Source organism: Triticum urartu, chromosome 6A (genome assembly GCF_056163025.1).
Source record: "Triticum urartu cultivar PI428250 chromosome 6A, HENAU_Tu73, whole genome shotgun sequence".
Classification (NCBI taxonomy): domain Eukaryota; kingdom Viridiplantae; phylum Streptophyta; class Magnoliopsida; order Poales; family Poaceae; genus Triticum; species Triticum urartu.
Genome location: NC_141878.1, coordinates 435,303,175 through 435,322,885, shown reverse-complemented (window position 1 = coordinate 435,322,885; position 19,711 = coordinate 435,303,175). Strand labels below are relative to the sequence as shown.

The following is a 19,711-nucleotide window of genomic DNA, read 5'->3' as shown; positions in this document are numbered from 1 at the left end:
GGTTCAACCCAACAAGAGCAAACTTCTAATTTGAAACAACAATATAAAAGGAAAGCACCAGCGGAAGGAAAACGAAGGCAGGCTCTGATGTATCTTCATCCCTAATAGGGGTGAAAGGGGCGGTCGTAGGAGTTGTCAGCCTCCCGCTCTTTTGCAAATTCCCAACCATCTGTGATGTAGTCGATCATGTTCCATGACTTGTACGCGGCGTACACATCTAGTCCTATGTACTCGATGAGCTTGTCTGGCAGCGGGCTCGTCCCCCACAGTTTGTGGTCTTCCTGCGTGTCGATGTTCTTCTTCATGCCATTGTAGAATGGGTGGATGACGCTGACTACAACATCATTCAAGGAGTCATACTCTTTTCTGGTGTATGGAACTCTCTAGAGGCGCTGAATGTCGATGAGCTTGTTGGGGTTGATCTCCAACCTAGACATCTGCAGCTTTTCTTTGTCTCTTTCAATGCTTAAACCGGCAAATGCAAACAACCTCTGATGCTGCAGCATCTCGTTCAAGCGCTTGGGCCTGCAAGGGGAGAGACATTTTGAAAATTAGCATTACTTTGATGTTTGAATTATTCATTTTTGTTTTGTTTTACAAGCAATGAATCCATGAAGTAGATGCTTATATGGCATAATTAATGGATGAATGTACTTCAGAAACTAGTAAACAAAGTTCTGAAATTAAATTCAAGTACATCATGTTATTTTTCTTTTTGGATTATACATAGTTTGAGTCAATGTTGTATGTGCTGCTTTAGTACTATTTTAGTTTACTTTTGTTGAATAGGATAACACATAACCAGTGCTTCACCAAGTCCTTAGTTTTTTTGCTTATGAAAATAACATTAGATCAAATTTAGAAAATACTTCACTACATCAAGTTCAGAAACATCTTTTTAATACATTGAGTACATAAACTACGCTATTTGATCAAGTTTAGAAACTACACTAGTCGATCAACTTTAGAAATTAATCTTCCGCAAGATTTTCCAAATAGAAATCCAGTGCATCAGGTTCAAAAATACATTTATAGTGTATCTACTTGAGAAAATGCAGTAGTGCATCCACTTTTCACAAACCACACTAGTACATCTAGTTGGGAAACAAGTCTGATGAAATTTCCAAGATACAGTACTAATAAAACAGATGAGCCAAACAGGGCAAATGAGTAGGGTGGGTCACCATTCTGTGGCCGCTGCGATGTGGTACACCAAGCAGAGCTCATCGACGCACAACTGCGGGACTGTTGCCATCTAGGGAGGTTCATCTTCTCTGGTGTAGTGCACACCAACACCGATGATCTTACGAATCTTGCCGCCAGCCTTCCTCCAGAGCCTGGAGATCATCTCATCGACCTTGTCTGGTTCACTGGTGCAGACGATCTCCAGCGTCTCCTTGCCGTGGAGCTCAACCGCTGTGAGGGTTCTCGTGGACTCGCGCTTCTCTCCGGGGACGTGAACGTCGACGAGGTTGCTGGTCTTGTCCGACGTCTCGCCATGATGTCGCTTGGCGAACGATTCCTCTGCCATCTCCTTCCTTCGGCGACTGTGGGCTTTGGAGAGAGAAGTTTGTGGTTTGTGTGCAGTGGAGATGGAAGCGGCAATGGTGGTTCTTGTGAATGAGGCAGAGATGGAAGACAATGTGTTATTTTGAAGTGTGTCGACGGGGATGTGTGGGAGGCGGTTCGTCAGGGGCGTGCGTGAAGTGGTCGTGGGGGGTCGCCGTTTGGAGTCCCTTGTGGCAACCGCCCATTGGGTGGTGCGGGCGCTGGCCTGGAAGAACTAACCGTCCAAGACAAAGGGGTTTTAATTATGCACTGAGTAGTCTTGTCAAGCCGTACTTATCAGCTGCCTATCCCACTTGCACGTCTCAGGGGTGGTGATGATGAAGGTTTGGTACTCCTCTACTGTGGGTACTTGGACTGGTGATTGAAGTGTAATTGAACTTACCAAATACCAATCAGACTATGGGTGTCATCCTAATGTTTTTTAAAACATTTTTGTTTTTTGAAAGGATTTGTTTATATCAAGATAATCTCTGAAAGTATTTTTATAGATAAATTAGATTTTCATCAGTGCAGGTGTATTATATTTTGCATTTTTCTTGAGGTAGTTATTTTTATGTACTGATGGTCTTTCTGAACTAGGACTGGCAGAAGCAGACATAGCTTGTTTTGACATTGCTTGTTTTTTTTCAAACGATGTTTTTTGAGGTGTTCACGGGTGTGTTTGGTTACTATGCCTTCGTACTGACGAGTGAGAATTATCAGTACTGATGTACTATAAGAGTTTAAATTTTCATTAACATATTTTTGTTGAGTTACTCGTCGATAGTAGTGTTGGCGTTACATATAATCCAGATAAGATTTTTGAAATGTATTTGTGACTGCATTCAAAAGGATTATCAAATGGTTTACATAATAATGTCACTTGTCTAGCGGGCAAAAATCACAAATTATATCTTAACTATAGTACTGATCGAGAAATCGATGATAAAGCTAAATAAGTTTTTGGTAACGACAGTGTTTCTGATATGTTTCCTCATTGTGTACCGAGGCAACGAAGAGTACAAGCTTATTTTTCAGTTGACGCAGCAGCATAACCACTATGAATTCTTCAGTCTTGAGCTCCTCCTAACTGGCCCCGAATGTTATCCCTTGATGGCGCCCTTTCCTGGTTGAGCCTTGGTAGCTACATCGTCAGTTTCAGTTTCCTCGTCCCCAACACTGTCATCTTCATTGTCTTCGTCTGATTGGTCGTCATTCTCGTCAAACTCTTCTTGTTCATCCTCTTCTTTTGTTTTTTTGGAACTCTGTACCTTGCCCTATTTCTGTTCAGCACCACTGACCTCCTTGCCCGCTTTGCACATGCAGGCATTATGTCCGTCAGTTCCCCCACACTTGCGGCAAGTGTAGTTGTTACATGTGTCGTCTCCATTGGTAGAAACCTGGGCAGCTCCAATCTGCTTGTGTAGCATTTGCTTGTTGACAGTGGCATCTGTGCGGAGTGGGTATGTGCGGTAATTATGGTTGCTCATGACGTTGCAGAATCTGCATGCCCTTATCCCGAGAGGTTTGCCGTCCGGGCCAAATTCCACGCGCCTGATGGGGCGTGGCGGATTTTCGGCTGCTGCTTTCGCTGCTTGCGTCTTACTCTTCCTCCCCTTTGTGTTTGAGAATATGTGTGGTTTAATCACCCTTTCCTACTATTGCTGGTAGGATGTCCTGTTGTCATGTCGTTCACCTATAGCACCATCAAGCTCATGATCTTGCATCTGAGCATGTTGGTGCTCTTGAGTGTGCACATGGGCAAGCTCTGGTTGTTGTTGCTCCTCTTCATCGTTGTCGAATGGGTCAATAGCTCCCGGATGGTTCATCTCAGATAACATTGTAGCAATATCCTGCTCAATGGCTTCATTGTCCGCGACACCTCCGTTTTCAGCAGAATGCATGGCTTCGAGTTCTTTTTCAAGTTTGTCCATGACGACCCATGATCTCGCTATTTGCTCTCGGCTTCTCAAGCTTTTTCTGTGCACCCTCATGTTTAGCGTCAGGAGTGAGCTTTCAATGCAGTATTGGGATGCCTTGTTTGACGCTACTATCCTCAAGTCATTTATGTTGAATGTTGGCTGGATGTTCGGGCGTTTGGTGTATCTCCTGAGGATGTATTTCTCTGGAACGCTGGCAGCCTTAATTGTCTGCATCATGCATAGGACATGCGCGCAGAAATACCTGCAATTTTTTGAAGAGGTGCATGTTTTTTGTCATTTCATTCGAACAAAAACTTTGCAAAAAAAGTAGTAGAGTATGTAACATCTTTTTTTAGTCCTCACATGTGTGGTCCCATAGCCTGCACTCGCAGTCATATGTTTCTCCCATGGGGTCTACAACCACCTGGAACGCGTGTTGAGCCCACGAAGACAGTTTTTGCGGGTTGTTGTAGTGCATGAGGTACTTTGTGGGCTCTTCCGTCTCTGTCGCAGTGAAGAGTGTGCTTAGTTTTAGCCTTTTTCTGATCTCGCTGTACACAACTCGTGAGTAAAGCTTTGCCATCTGGGTGTCAAACACATAGAAGGTCAGCGTGTTTTGTTCCTTCTGCCAATGCAAGAATGATGACCAAATTATTAGTTTTCTCGCAGCAAACAAATGTCTAACTAATAAAGTTTTACTTTATTAAGCATGTAATTTTTTGTCTTACGACAGATGATAGAGCTATACCCGGTTACCCATTGTCTCCTGGTTCTCTGTCTGCCTCCTTGTTTTGATGCAGGAGTTTACCGGGCTGACAAACCGGTGGAGGTTTTGTCTCTCACTTACGAAGTTCTTCTTGAGCACATAGTTCATGCTCTCACTTCCTTGTGTGGATATCATTTTGGCGCAGAAAATTTCTTTGAAGTATGCTGATATCCATCTCTCACGATCATTCCAGATGCCCACCATCATGGCATCATCATGGAGGTTGTACTTATCCATAAGTCTTTTCCAGGCAGCCTCAAACTCAGTTGGCATGAGGGGCCAGTTGAGGATTGATGTGAATTCATCCTTAAAGTCTTTGTGCAGGTTGTAGAGGTATGCGAGGTGTTCCCTGTAATTCTTCATAATGTTCCAGCGGCACAGCTTTTGTACTGTGTTCTTGAAAGCATCTGGGATCGCCAAAGCCATTGTCGGGCACTGATCTGGTAATGAGAAAAGAGACATGGAGTGGTCAGAAGATGGTAGTGCATATATACAAAATAGAACTGACACAATATTTTTACTGTGTTATTTTCCTTTTTTGGATGGGGGTGGTGGTTGGGGGTGGTTTTGGCGGTTTTTGTACCTGTGAGGATGCATGTAGGAGCCTTCCCTCTCATGAACCTTAAAATTTCTTGAACATCCATCTGAATGAATCTGCATCCTCATCTCTTATCAGGGCGAAACCAAAGAATGTAGTCTGTAAGTGGTTGTTAGTACCTACAAACACCCCAAGTGGCATATTGTACTTGTTGGTCTTATATGTGGTGTCAAACATTACATAGTCACCAAAGTCCTGATAGGCCCCTCGGCAGCTTGCGTTCGCCCAGAATATGTTCTTAACTCTGTCGGACTCATCGAGTTGTATGTCACAGAAGAATTCCCTGTTTATAGCTTTCATCTACCTAAAGAAGTTGACAGTCTTTAGGACATCACATCATCCATCCTTGAATTCTTTGCTTTCCTGCATATTAAAAGTGAACAGTCATTCAAAAATGCATGTTGAACTGGCGTCAGGTCATACGTTGCGTAATATGTTTGTACTGGCAAAGGAAAAAAGACGGAGGTGGTTTATGGGAGGAGACCAAGTTTGTACTTACAGGTTAATCAGGTCTTTGGCATTCATTTCGAGGAAGTAGCTACCTGGGTCATCGCCGCCCAGTATGCTCATGATTTGCGCGTGTTCAATGCCTTTGAACTGTAGGTACTTGATGTACTCCAAGATTGTTTTGTCAAAGTTTTTGTGGGAGTGCAAGAAGACAAGCATTTCAGGGGTGAGCTGTAGCCTATGGTTGTGTTCCCAGACTATCTCTTTTACGACAAGTGTTCCATCCTTTTCCTTCTTCAGCCTCATTTTAGCGCTGCAGTTAGTCCTGGTTGTCGTCTTGTTCCGTTGTCTATTTGCTTCTGACACCTTCGATTCATAGACTCCATAGCACGTGCAATAAAGGTAGACTCTGGTCTTAACCTTGGAGCCTTCCCTGATAGCAAATCCCGCGTGCTTTTCATAGACATTGTAGAAGTCCCTTGCTTCTTGGAAAGTTTGAAAGCGCATCTCTAGCCTTGGCAGAACGTAAGCTTCAATGTTAGGTGGCCGCACGCAACAGTGAGCAAACAAAAACACAGTTAAGAAAATGTTAGATTGGGTGGTCACAGTACCATGGTATGGAATGTTCTTGTATGTTTTTTTTCTGAATGTGGATACTTACATGTGTATGGCTCTGTGCTGCCTCCGGTGTTTGTTGTTCACCCTGGTGTATGGGCGCGGGTGGTGTCACCGTTGACACATGCAGCAATGCATCTCTTGGAGGGAGCAATGTTGACGAAGGTCTCCATCTCTCATTGTACGGTCGTCTCCCCTCAGATTCGTTGTGAGGTTTCTCCTGTCTATATGGCTCATATCTTGTACTTTGCATCCTACTAGAGTGGCCAAAATTTCTGTTTCTTTGGCCTGGTCTTCGCGTCGCAACCGCCTTTGCAGCACGGATGATTGATGTAGACGGAGCGACTGGTGGAAGCCTGTGTGTCCTCGCCTTTCTGCATGCGCTAGGGAAGGAAAACTTTTGTTGTTGGGGATACTATTGACCTTGTTGCAACCCAACAATGCCAAAGCTTGTATTCCCAGATATCGGTGTTTGCTACATATAAGAACCTGTCTGTGCTTCTGATGATTCTGGTGTAGGTTGAAATCTACCTGTATTGTTGAAGTATCCAGGTGCTATTTCTGGTGTTACCCAACCAGGCGGTGCCCCATATCTGCTTGTCTCATCAAACCCTCGGTGCGTGCGCCGCCTTGCATGTTTCTGCAATGACAACGAACAGTTTTGGGATTAATCTTTTCTGCATTTTTCTCGTATACATGCTATGGGTAACATGTCATGCACTGAAGGCAATGTACAAGTTGAACTTGCATCGCTGGCCGTTATTAAACAATGTACAAGTTGAATTGATGTACTAATGTACTGATTTTTAGCACTGCTTGCAAACTGAACATTGAACTTCATCTGTTCTGGAAAGTTTTTTTATCTTTTTTCCTATAACTGATGCATAAACATTTGGTGCACTGCTTGCAAACTTAACATTGAACTTCACATATGTATGGATATGCATATATATAAAACTGATGCATGTCTTCTCTTTTCTTCTTCTATAACTTATGCAACTACACTAGAAGTACTCCTAGTTTATGTATCATTGAACTTACTTTGTAACAAGTGTATATTTTTTTCAAAAATATTCTTTTTTACTAGTTCAAACTGACGCAACTACACGGCATGCACTAGTAGAAATAACATCATAAAAACTTGCAGTGGTAGATGAACCTTATATAAAGCCTTGTAGCTGCTTGGACTGATGCATAAGTCTATGTTTTTTGTCTTGAACTGAAGCTAGCATATTCGAGCAAAAATCAATGCACCAATTGCAGTACAATAGAGTTGTAATTCACTAGTTATTCCAGATGCTCGCCAAAGCTGAAGGCAGGGGTGTAAGAACTGTTGCAATCATTTTTGCAATGTACTATCTACTTCTGCATCATAGGAACATGTGTCACTGGTGCAGCACACATCTAGTACTGATGAATCTGATAGCGTAACATGTATGCAGATCATATTGTGTGCAATTTTCAAACTGAATCTTCTTCATTGCAGGACTGATGAACTGATGAACTGAACACAAACATTACCTCCGGCGGCATATTCTTGGAGCTGACTTCTTCTTCCTCGTCTCGCAGGTGACGTATTGGCATGTTCTTGGGAGGCGGCGCCATTGATGCAGGCAAGGAGCTTGGGGAGACGTTGGCGCTGCTGCTTTGTGATGGATGTCCAACGATGAGGTCCGGGGAGGCAGCTGCTCGCCGGGATCACGACGCTGACGAAGGAGCCCCGACGAGGGAGGGAGACAAGAGGCGCGGATCACGGCCCTGGCCAAGGATCCCAGCGAGGAGGGAGGCGGCTGGCGTGGATCACGACCCCGACTAAGGATCCCGACGAGGAGGGAGGCGGCTGGCGTAGATCAGGGCCCCGGCGAAGGATCCCAGCGAGGAAGGGGATGTCGGCTGGCGCGGATCATGGCCCCGACGAAGGATCCCGGCGAGGAAGGGGATGGCGGCGGTGGATCCGTCACCGGCCAGACATGGCGCCGCGGGCTCCCTTGCTCCGGCTGCGGCCGTCGCTCGCTCGCTCACCCGCAACGATGCCTCCGACGGAAGAAGGCTGGTTGGGTTCGGGCTGGCTCGGGGGGGGGGGGGGATTCTCGCATCGCGCCTATATAGGGCCAGTGGGTAACAGAATAATATTTTATTGCGGGTAACAAAATAATCCAGCCCTATATATGTGTGTGTGTGTGTGTGTTATTCTACTGTAGACAGAGCAAATCACACAGCTTATTAGCAGCAATCATTTGTGTTATTATTGGTCTTCGCACACATTTCTGATTACGGACATGTTTGCCACATATCACACACACCTCGATCTGGCTGACCATTTCTTTTGTGTTGCTTAATCACAAACAGTTCATCCGAGTGAACCGCATGCTCTATATCGCACACGCCTTCATCAGGCTGCCCATTTCTTTTGTCCTGCCTCATCGCAAACAGTTCATTGAGCTGAACCGTATGACCTGCATCGCACACGCAACTAAAATCTGAACCGTGTTTGATAGCTCCGCCGTCGCAAATTTTTTGCACCTTTTTTAACGGTTCTTTTACACCACTGTTTGCGATTATGGCATCACACACAGTTTCATCAAAGGGTCTCTGATCGTAGTGTCGCGTTTGGACCATCCTGAAGTTGTGTGATACACATATTCATAGTATTGAAGCCAAAAGATATAAGTTTAATAATGATAGTGCAACTTATTTGTGGCACTGCCGTTTAGGTCATATTGGTGTAAAGTGCATGAAGAAACTCCATGCTGATGGGCTTTTGGAATCACTTGATGCTGGCAAACCATGCCTCATGGGCAAGATGACTAAGACTCCATTCTCCGGAACAATGGAATGAGCAACAGACTTATTGGGAATAATACATACTGATGTATGCGGTCCGATGAGTGTTGATGCTCGTGGCGGGTATCGTTATTTTCTGACCTTCATAGATTATTTGAGCAGATATGGGCATATCTACTTGATCAAACATAAGTCTGAAACATTTGAAAAGTTCAAAGAATTTCAGAGTGAAGTGGAAAATCATTGTAATAAGAAAATTAAGTTTCTACGATCTGATCGTGGAGGTGAATATTTGAGTTATCAGTTTGGTCTTCATTTGAAACAATGCGGAATAGTTTTGTAACTCATGCCACGTGGAACACCACATCGCAATGGTGTGTCCGAACGTCATAACCGCACTTTATTAGATATGGTGTGATCTATGATGTCTCTTACTTATTTACCGCTATCGTTTTGGGGTTATGCTTTAGAGGCGGCTGCATTCACGTTAAATAGGGCACCATCGAAATCCATTGAGACGACACCATATGAACTGTGGTTTGGCAAGATACCCAAGTTGTCGTTTCTTAAAGTTTGGGGCTGCGATGCTTATGTGAAAAAGCTTCAACCTGATAAGCTCGAACCCAAATCGGAGAAATGTGTCTTCATAGGATACCCAAAGGAAACTGTTGGGTACACCTTCTATCACAGACCCGAAGGCAAGATATTCGTTGCTAAGAATGGATCCTTTCTATAGAAGGAGTTTCTCTCAAAAGAAGTGAGTGGGAGGAAAGTAGAACACGATGAGGTGACTGTACCTTCTCCCTTATTGGAAAGTAGTTCATCACAGAAATTAGTTCCAGTGATTCCTACACCAATTAGTGAGGAAGTTAATGATGATGATCATGGAACTTCTAATCAAGTTACTACCGAACCTCGTAGGTCAACCAGAACAAGATCTGCACCAAAGTGGTACGGTAATCCTGTTTTGGAGGTCATGTTACTTGACCATGACGAACCTACAAACTATGAGGAAGCAATGATGAGCCCAGATTCCGCAAAATGGCTTGATGCCATGAAATCTGAGATGGGATCCATGTATGACAACAAAGTATGGACTTTGGTTGACTTGCCCGATAATCGGCAAGCCATAGAGAATAAATGGATCTTCAAGAAGAAGGCTGACGCTCATAGTAATGTTACTGTCTACAAAGCTTGACTTGTTGCGAAAGGTTTTTGACAAGTTAAAGGAGTTGACTACGATGAGACCTTCTCACCCGTAGCGATGCTTAAGTCCGTCCGAATCATGTTAGCAATTCCCACATTTTATGATTATGAAATTTGGCAAATGGATGTCAAAACTACATTCCTTAATGGATATCTTAAAGAAGAGTTATATATGATGCAACCGGGAGGTTTTGTCGATCCGAAAAAGTGTGCAAGCTCCAGCGATCCATTTATGGACTCGTGCAAGCATCTCAGAGTTGGAATATACGCTTTGATAGTATGATCAAAGCATATGGTCTTATACAGAGTTTTGGAGAAGCCTGTATTTACAAGAAAGTGGATGGGATCTCTGTAGCATTTCTGATATTATATGTGGATGATATATTGTTGATCGGAAATGATACTGAATTTCTGAATAGCGTAAAAGGATACTTGAAAAAAAAATCAATGAAAGACATCAGTGAAGCTGCTTATATATTGGGCATCAAGATCTATAGAGATAGATCAAGACGCTTAATTGGACTTCCACAAAACACATACCTATAAAGTTTTGAAAAAGTTCAAAATGGATCAAGCAAAGAAAGGGTTCTTGCATGTGTTTCAAGGTGTGAAGTTGAGTAAGACTCAATGCCCGACCACTGCAGAAGATAGAGAGAAAATGAAAGTCATTCCCTATGCCTCAGCCAAAGGTTCTATCATGTATGCAATGATGTGTACCAGAGTTGATGTGTGCCTTGCTATTAGTTTAGCATGGAGGTACCAAAGTAATCCAGGAGTGGATCACTGGACAGCGGTCAAGAACATCCTGAAATACCTAAAAAGGACTAATGATATGTTTCTCGTTTATGGAGGTGACAACGAGCTCGTCGTAAACGGTTACGTCGATGCAAGCTTTGACACTGATCCGGATAACTCTAAGTCTCAAACCGGATACGTATTTTTATTGAATGGTGGAGCTGTCAGTTGGTGCAGTTCTAGGCAGAGCATCGTGGCAGGATCTACGTGTGAAGCGTAATACATAGCTGCTTCAGAAGCAGCAAATGAAGGAGTCTGGATGAAGGAGTTCATATCTGATCTAGGTGTAATACCTAGTGCATCGGGTCCAATGAAAATCTTTTGTGACAATACTGGTGCAATTGCCTTGGCAAAGTAATCCAGATTTCACAAGAGAACCAAGCACATCAAGAGAAGCTTCAATTCCATCCGTGATCAAGTCAAGGGGGGAGACATAGAGATTTGCAAGATACATACAGATCTGAATGTTGTAGACTCGTTGACTAAGCCTCTCTCACGAGCAAAACATGATTAGCACCAAGACTCCATGGGTGTTAGAATCATTACTGTGTAATCTAGATTATTGACTCTAGTGCAAGTGGGAGACTGAAGGAAATATTCCCTAGAGGAAATAATAAAGTTGTTATTTATATTTCCTTATATCATGATAACTGTTTATTATTCATGCTAGAATTGTATTAACCGGAAACTTAGTACATGTGTGAATACATAGACAAGCAGAGTGTCCCTAGTATGCCTCTACTTGACTAGCTCGTTAATCAAAGATGGTTAAGTTTCCTAACCATGGACATGTGTTGTCATTTGATGAATGCGATCACATCATTAGAGAATGATGTGATGGACTAGACCCATCCATTAGCTTAGCACTATAATTGTTTAGTTTATTGCTATTGCTTTCTTCATGACTTATACATGTTCAAATGACTATGATATTATGCAACTCCCGAATACCAGAGAAACACTTGGTGTGCTATAAATTGTCACAACATAACTAGGTGATTATAAATATGCTCTACAGGTGTCTCCGATGGTGTTTGTTGAGTTGGCATAGATCGAGATTAGGATTTGTCACTCCGATTATCGGAGAGGTATCTCTGGGCCCTCTCGGTAATGCACATCACTATAAGCATTGCAAGAAAGGTGACTAATGAGTTGGTTGCGGGATGATGCATTACAAAACGAGTAAAGAGACTTTCCGGTAACGAGATTGAACTAGGTATGATGATACCGACATCGAATCTCGGGCAAGTAACATACCGATGACAAAGGGAACAACGTATGTTGTTATGCGGTTTGACTGATAAAGATCTTCGTAGAATATGTAGGAACAAATACAGGGGGTATGAACCATGGAGAAGTTGTAATACAGAATATATAGCACCAATATAAATTTAGAATGAGTTCACAACAATACCTATAGTGGTGATTTATTTCATTATACTAATGGATCTCATGAGTGTTCTGTTGAGTTTTGTGTTGTGAAGTTTTCAAGTTTTGGGTAATGATTTGATGGACTATGGAATAAGGAGTGGAAAGAGCCCAAGCTTGGGGATGCAGAAGGCACCCCAAGGTAATATTCAAGGACAACCAAGCAACTAAGCTTGGGGATGCCCCGGATGGCATCCTCTCTTTTGTCTTCAATCCATCGGTAAATTTACTTGAGGCTATATTTTTATTCACCACATGATATGTGTTTTGCTTGAAGCGTCTTGTATTATTTGAGTCTTTGATTTTTAGTTTGCCACAATCATCCTTGCTGTACACACCTTTTGAGAGGGACACACATTAATCATGAATTTATTAGAATACTCTGTGTGCTTCACTTATATCTTTTGAGCTAGGCAGTTTGCTCTAGTGCTTCCCTTATATTCTTTTTAGAGCATGGCGGTGGTTTTGTTTTATAGAAATTGTTGAACTCTCATGCTTAACTTATATTATTTTGAGTCTTTAAATAACATGGTAATTTTCTTAGGTTGGTAATTTAGTCCTAATATGATGGGCATCTAAGAGGGATATAATAAAAACTTTGATATAAAGAGCATTGAATACTATGAGAAGTTTGATTCCTTATGATTGTTTTGAGATATAACGATGGTGATATTAGAGTCCTGCTAGTGAGTAATTGTGGATTGATAGAAATACTTGTGTTAAAGTTTGTGATTACCGTAGCATGCACATATGGTGAGCCGTTGTGTGATGAAGTCGGAGCATGATTTATTTTTTGATTGTCTTCCTTATAAGTGGCAGTCGGGGACGAGCGATGGTCTTTTCCTACCAATCTATTCCCCTAGGAGCATGCATGTAGTACTTTGTTTCGATGAGTAATAAAATTTTGCAATAAGTATCTGAGTTCTTTATGACTAATGTTGAGTCCATGGATTATACGCACTCTCACCCATCCACCATTGCTAGCCTCTCTAGTACCACGCAACTTTCGCTGGTGCATTAAACCCACCACATACCCTTCCTCAAAGCAGCCACCATACCTACCTATTATGGCATTTCCATAGCCATTTCGAGATATATTGCCATCCAACTTCCACTGTTCCGTTTATTATGACACGCATCATCATTGTCATATTGCTTTGCATGAACGTAAGATAGCTAGCATGATATTTTCATGGCTCGTCCATTTTTTGATGTCATTCACTATGTTAGATCATTGCACAACCCGATACACCGCCGGAGGCATTCATATAGAGTCATATTTTGTTCTAGTATCGAGTTGTAATTCTTGAGGTGTAAGTAAATAAAAGTGTGATGATCATCATTATTAGAGCCTTGTCCCATGTGAGGAAAGGATGATGGAAGCTATGATTCCCTCACAAGTTGGGATGAGTCTCCGGACTTTATAAAAAATAAAAGAGGCCAAAGATGCCCAAATAAAAGAAAAGAGGACAAAGAAGCCCAAACTAAAAAATGAGAGAAAAGAGAGAAAGGACAATGTTACTATCCTTTTTCCACACTTGTGCTCAAAGTAGCACCATGTTCTTCATGATAGAGAGTCTCCTATTTTGTCACTTTCACATACTAGAGGGAATTTTTCATTATAGAACTTGGCTTGTATATTCCAATGATGGCCTTCCTCAAATTGCCCTAGGTCTTTGTGAGCAAGCAAGTTGGATGCACACCCACTCAGTTTCTTTTTGAGCTTTCATACACTTATAGCTCTAGTGCATCCATTGCATGGCAATGCCTACTCACTCACATTGATATCTATTAATGGGCATCTCCATAGCCCGTTAATACGCCTAGTTGATCTGAGACTTTCTCCTTCGTTTTTGTCTTCTCCACAACCACCATATTCTATTCCACCTATAGTGCTATATCCATGGTTCACGCTCATGTATTGCGTGAAAGTTGAAAAAGTTTGAGAAAACTAAAAGTATGAAACAATTTCTTGGCTTGCCATCGGGGTTGTGCATGATGAAATACATTGTGTGATGAAGATGGAGCATAGCCAGACTATATGATTTTGTACGGATAACTTTCTTTGGCCATGCTATTTTGAGAAGACATGATTACTTTACTAGTATGCTTGAAGTATTATCATTTTTATGTCAATAATAAACTTTAGTTTTGAATCTTATGGATATGGATATTCATGCCGCAATAAAGAAAATTACTTGGATAAATATGTTTGGTAGCATTCCACATCAAAAAAAAATGTTTTTATCATTTACCCACTAGACGACGAGCAGGAATTAAGCTTGGGGATGCTTTGCACATATCCAATATATCTATAATTTTTTATTGCTCCATGCTATTATATTATTATTTTTGGATGTTTTATATGCATTAATATGTTATTTTATATTATTTTTGGGACTAGCCTATTAACCCCGAGACAAGTGCCAGTTTCAGTTTTTCCTTGTTTTTGAGTTTTATAGAAAAGGAATATCAAACGGAGTCCAAACGGAATGAAACTTCCGCTATGATTTTTCTTGGACCAGAAGACATCCACGAAGCTTGGAGAGGGGGGCAGAAGCTTCCCAAGGAGGCGACAAGCCTCCTAGCGGGCCCCTGGGGGCGCACCCTGAGAGCTTGTGTGCCCCTCGCGATACCTCCAACCCTAATTCTTGCGCTATAAATTCCCAAACCACCAGAGGCATCCATCAAAATACTTTTCTGCCCCCGCAAGCCTCTGTTCCCATGAGATCTTATCTTGGGGCCTTATCCGGCACCCTGTCGGAGGGTAATTCGATCACGGAGGGCATCTACATCAACCTTGCTGGCCTTCGGATGAAGCGTGAGTAGTTTACCATGGACCTAAGAGTCCATAGCTAGTAGCTAGATGGCTTATTCTCTCTCTATGATCTTCAAGACCCTCTTCTCCTCGATGTTCTTAGAGTTCTATCCGATGTAATATTCTTTTATGGTGTGTTTGTCGAGATCGAATGAATTATAGATTTATGATGAGATTATCTATGAATATTATTTGAGTCTTCTTTGAACTATTTTGTTCATGATAAAATATCTTTGTATTTATCTTTGAATTATCAGTTTGGTTTGGCCAGCTAGATTGGTTTTTCTTGCAATGGGAGAGGTGCTTAGTTTTCGGTTCAATCTTGCGGTGTCCTCACTAAGTGACATAGTAGGGGTAGCGAGGCACGCATTGTATTGTTTCCATCAAGGGTAAAAGGATGGGTTTTTTATCATATTGCTTGAGTTTATCTCTCTACATCATGTCATGTTACTTAAGGCGTTACTCTGTTCTTATGAACTTAATACTCTAGATGCATGCTGCATAGCAGTCAATGTGTGGAGTAATAGACGTAGATGCAGGAAGGAGTCGGTCTACTTGACACGGTCGTGATGCCTATATGCATGATCATTTCCTTGGATATTGTCATAACTTTGCGCTTTTCTATCAATTGCTCCACAGTAATTTGTTTACCCACCATATGTTTTCTTTCAAGAGAGAAGCTTCTAGTGAAACCTATGGCCCCCGGGTATATTTTCCATCATATATTTTCAGATCTATAAACCAAAAAACCCAAAAATACTTTGCTGCAATTTATTAGATTTATTTTAGTTTGCCTTTTTATTTATCTTTTATACCTATCTCTATTAAATCTCACTCTTGTTTGAGACCGTGAAGGGATTGACAACCCCTTTTTCGCATTGAGTGCAAGTGTTTGTTAGTTTGTGCAGGTGCATAGATTGGAGACTTGCCTGTGCCTCCTACTAGATTGATACCTTGGTTCTTATTTGAGGGAAATACTTATCTCTACTTTGCTGCATCACCCTTTCCTATTCAAGGGAAAAGTCAATGCAAGCTCAAGAAGTAGCAAGCACTAGAACAACTAATTGGACCATTGGAGGAGTCACATACCAAGGAGTAATCCCCCAAAATAGTTTCAGAAACAAAGTTCCGAGCAAGGAGATCAAAATTTGTAGGCAAATGAGAAAGAACAAGGGCCTGAAGAAGATGGTGATTATTCTAGAGGTAGAAGAAGGAAGTGGACGACTGGGATAAGTGAGTGGGTCCCTATGGGACCCACAAGCCCACTAAGGGCACCCAGGGGGTAGGCGTGCCTTGTGAGCTCATGGCAGGCGCGCCCCTGGGCTTGTGGCGCCTGGGTGGCCCCCTCTGGTAATTATTTTTGCCATTATTTTTTATATATTCTAAAAATATTCTCCGTAAATTTTTATCCCAATCTAAGAACTTTTGTTCCTGCACAAAAATAACACCTTGGCAATTCTGTTGAAAATAGCGTCAGTCCGGGTTAGTTTCATTCAAAATGCAAATTAGAGTCCAAAACAAGAGCAAAAGTGTTTGGAAAAGTAGATACGTTCTGGACATATCAACAATTTATATATCTACCACTACAAGATTTGATCCTTGCAAGTAACAAGTTCAAGGGGATTGACAACCCTCTTGCCCGCGTTGGGTGCAAGTATTTGCTTTTGCGTGTGCAAGTGTTGTTCACGAGGCTTTGCGTGATTCTCATATTGGTTCGATAAACCTTGGTTCTCACTAAGGTAAATACTTATCTCTACTATACTGTATCTCCCCTCCTCTTCGAGGAAAATCCCAAGGCAACTCATAGGTAGCACAAAGAATTTATGGCGCCATTGCTAGGGAGACATCATCAAACCTATCAACTACCTTTACACAAACTATCATCTACTTTCTCTACTTTTTATTTGCCTTTGCCTCTCATTTTGATCTCCCCCACTTATCATAAAAGTAAAAAACACAAAAATATTATTGTTTTGCTAGTTTGCTTGCAAAAATCATGTCATCACACCAAAACTAAAAGGAAAGTAAAGACATATGGATCCTCATCCACTTGCTAATCTTTTCAAATTTGCTGCATGTTGTAAACTAATAGCTAGAAGTGAAGAAGTGATAAAAGAAAATGCTATTGGGATATATTTATTGAATAAAAAGTATTATTGCAATTGTGTTATTGTAAATTGTATTAATGTCAATTATGCTAATGATCATGATTGGGGTTATAATTATGATGTTTCTTGTGATCTTGAGAATTATGAGCCTCATAATGAGTCTATTATTGATGATAAAAATTGCATTACTATTAAAAGTGGGTTTGGAAGAGTGTGTGTCGGTGTCAAAACCGGCCGATCTCGGGTAGGGGGTCCTAACTGTGCGTCTGAGGATCGAAGGTAACAAGGGACACAGGGAACACGATGTTTACCCAGGTTCGGGCCCTCTTAATGGAGGTAAAACTCTACGTCCTGCTTGATTGTATTTGATGAGTATAGGGGTTACAAGAGTTGATCTACCTCTAGATCGTAATGGCTAAACCCTAGACATCTAGCCTGTACGAATTCTCATGATGCCTACGGACGAAACCCTCCGGTTTCTATATACACCGGAGGGGTACATAGTCGGTTTACAAGGGAAGGAAACAGTACATCCGAACTCCAATCTTGTCGTCCACGCATCCAGGAGTCCTTCTCGAACACGGGGAATGACCTTCCGTCCTATCTACACGGCCGTCAACTTTGCCCATATCGAATAGGCCGGACACCTGAGAACCCCCGAATCTAGTTCTCCCTCAGTAGCCCCCGAACTTGCCTTCAATGACGATGTAGTATCTGGCTTATGCCTTCGGCTTTGCAAGGCGGGTTCTTCATTATACTCCGGATTTGACGACAGTCTGGCTTTGACCTCTATGTTCGTCCTTTATGATTCCTTCCTGCTATATCCTTGATTTTTCACGCGTTAGGCGAATGCGAATGCCCATGACTTTTTTACAAATAAGCCCTGTATCACGCTCAAGCGGCATCTATATAAGGAGGTTAGATCTCCCAAATGCCATCTCACATCGCACAGAGAGAGAACATCAAGATTAGCTACGAAAAAGCCTCCCAACACGGCCAGTGCCCCCGACTCTTCTTTGTGCCCCCATGGCCCTCAAGAGGGCGATTGGCAGAGCTACTCAGTGCCTCATCTTCAGTTGAGTCGACTCTAGATGCAGGGCTATCTTCCCCTCGCAGATCTAGTCTCCATTCGAGCGGGATTGGCTTCAATTGGCAACGACGAGATGGCTGATAATTTCCCCAACCCCAATAAGGAGGAGAGGGTGTGCTTCGTCCCATTCCTGTTGCGGGGCCTAGGATTTCCAACCCCAATATGGAGGAAGTTCTTTTGCCTCGTTCCCCACCATCGAGGAGGCTCTATATTTGAAGTGGGCGGTGCCAAAGTATGGCGTATAGCCGAATCCGGACACCTCATAGGAACCCCCAAAGAGATATACCCGCAGTGGTCTTCGGAGTGGTTCTATATGGAAGACGTCCCACTACCTGACCTAGTTCGGCGCGGCCTTCCTGAATTTTCCAGCGCTTCTCTAAGGAAGTGCCTGAACTGGCGCCCCTGAAGTCCCAAGGAGGAGGACAGTGCGGAAATAAAAAGATTAGTCGGCAAGGTCAGATTGTTGGCCAATACCAAGATCTCGATAATCGAGGTTATGGCCATTGCAATAAAAAGAAGCATCCAGCCTCTCCAGTCCAGAGTAACTCCTTTATGGTGCTACAACAGAGAAGACGACGCGTCTCATTACAGATGCAAGGGTCTGGATACCCCGGCCGAACTGGTCGTGATCTTGACCGATCTATATATGGGTGAAAAGGAAGACTTCCTCCACCTAAACGGTCGGGAAGGTTACTCCATGTACAACCCCATTGAATGGGTAAGATATCAATTGCATGTGCTGCCTTATCGCTACCACCGCATGCTAATCCAATTTGTTCTTTGTTAAAACAGTCATGGCGAAAGATGATCGAGGACATTCACTGTCCTGCACCACAGCCAGAGGATCACAATTGCGCCGGAGACCCTGGCTTTCGCGAGGATCCAGACATATACATAGAGTTCGATGATGGGGTATTTTATCAAGCGAGCCTTGACAGTTCGGAGGTGGCTATCACCGCTGACTACCCCCGCCCCTATCCCTTCTCCATCATAAGTATTCGGAGGGCTCTTAAAAATAAGTCCCTACTTGCACATTTGTCCATTATACTGATCCGGACTTTAATAGGATCGGTGATCGGCGGACCATACCTCCTCAAGGGCGACTCCTACATATGGTAGTCGTTCAGAACAAAAGGGAACTGGGAGCGCTGTAGAAACCTCACCGTCTTCCAAGAGGTATGTCCGCTTAATACATACCTGGGCACAAGTTCAGATTGTTTAAAGATTCTTTTTATCCTTGATTTCAGGAGAAACACGCGGTAGACGGTGGGAAAATGCCCCGCTAGCCAAATGTCAGCCAATCCAGTGCCGAACTCGCCAACTAGGACGAGGGCCAATGCAATGCCAGTTCCACCGCCTTAAGAGGATTCGGATGAAGTATCTGTCACAAATTCCGAGGCAGGGAGCATGACGAATCACGGTCGATTGAAAGAGGCCATGCGCACTCCGACCTTTTTCGAGCAAGAATTTACCGCACTCAGCTCGGTGGATGCATATATCCGAGCTGCTCGAGACAGACTTGCCGGAGTCACTCAACTATTCTCAAAGGATATGCAGGTAAAAGTTTATGCAATTTTGATAGTCAT

At 42.7% G+C, this 19,711-nt stretch overlaps 2 protein-coding genes across 2 annotated transcripts; both read right to left on the bottom strand.

Annotated features, from left to right (window-relative positions):
• Nucleotides 1–3,206: 3,206 nt before the first annotated feature.
• LOC147965573 (protein FAR1-RELATED SEQUENCE 5-like) lies at nt 3,207–4,662 on the bottom strand. Its single transcript, XM_087530509.1, has 3 exons — nt 4,219–4,662; nt 3,851–4,095; nt 3,207–3,732 (listed from the first exon to the last, which is right to left on the bottom strand). Exons 1-3 carry the CDS (start codon nt 4,660–4,662, stop codon nt 3,207–3,209), a joined length of 1,215 nt encoding a protein of 404 aa, XP_087386635.1.
• Nucleotides 4,663–5,157: 495 nt separating this feature from the next.
• On the bottom strand, nt 5,158–5,788 carry LOC147965572 (protein FAR1-RELATED SEQUENCE 5-like). Its single transcript, XM_087530508.1, has 2 exons — nt 5,334–5,788; nt 5,158–5,197 (listed from the first exon to the last, which is right to left on the bottom strand). The coding sequence occupies exons 1-2, from the start codon at nt 5,786–5,788 to the stop codon at nt 5,158–5,160; spliced, it is 495 nt and encodes a 164-aa protein (XP_087386634.1).
• Nucleotides 5,789–19,711: the final 13,923 nt, after the last annotated feature.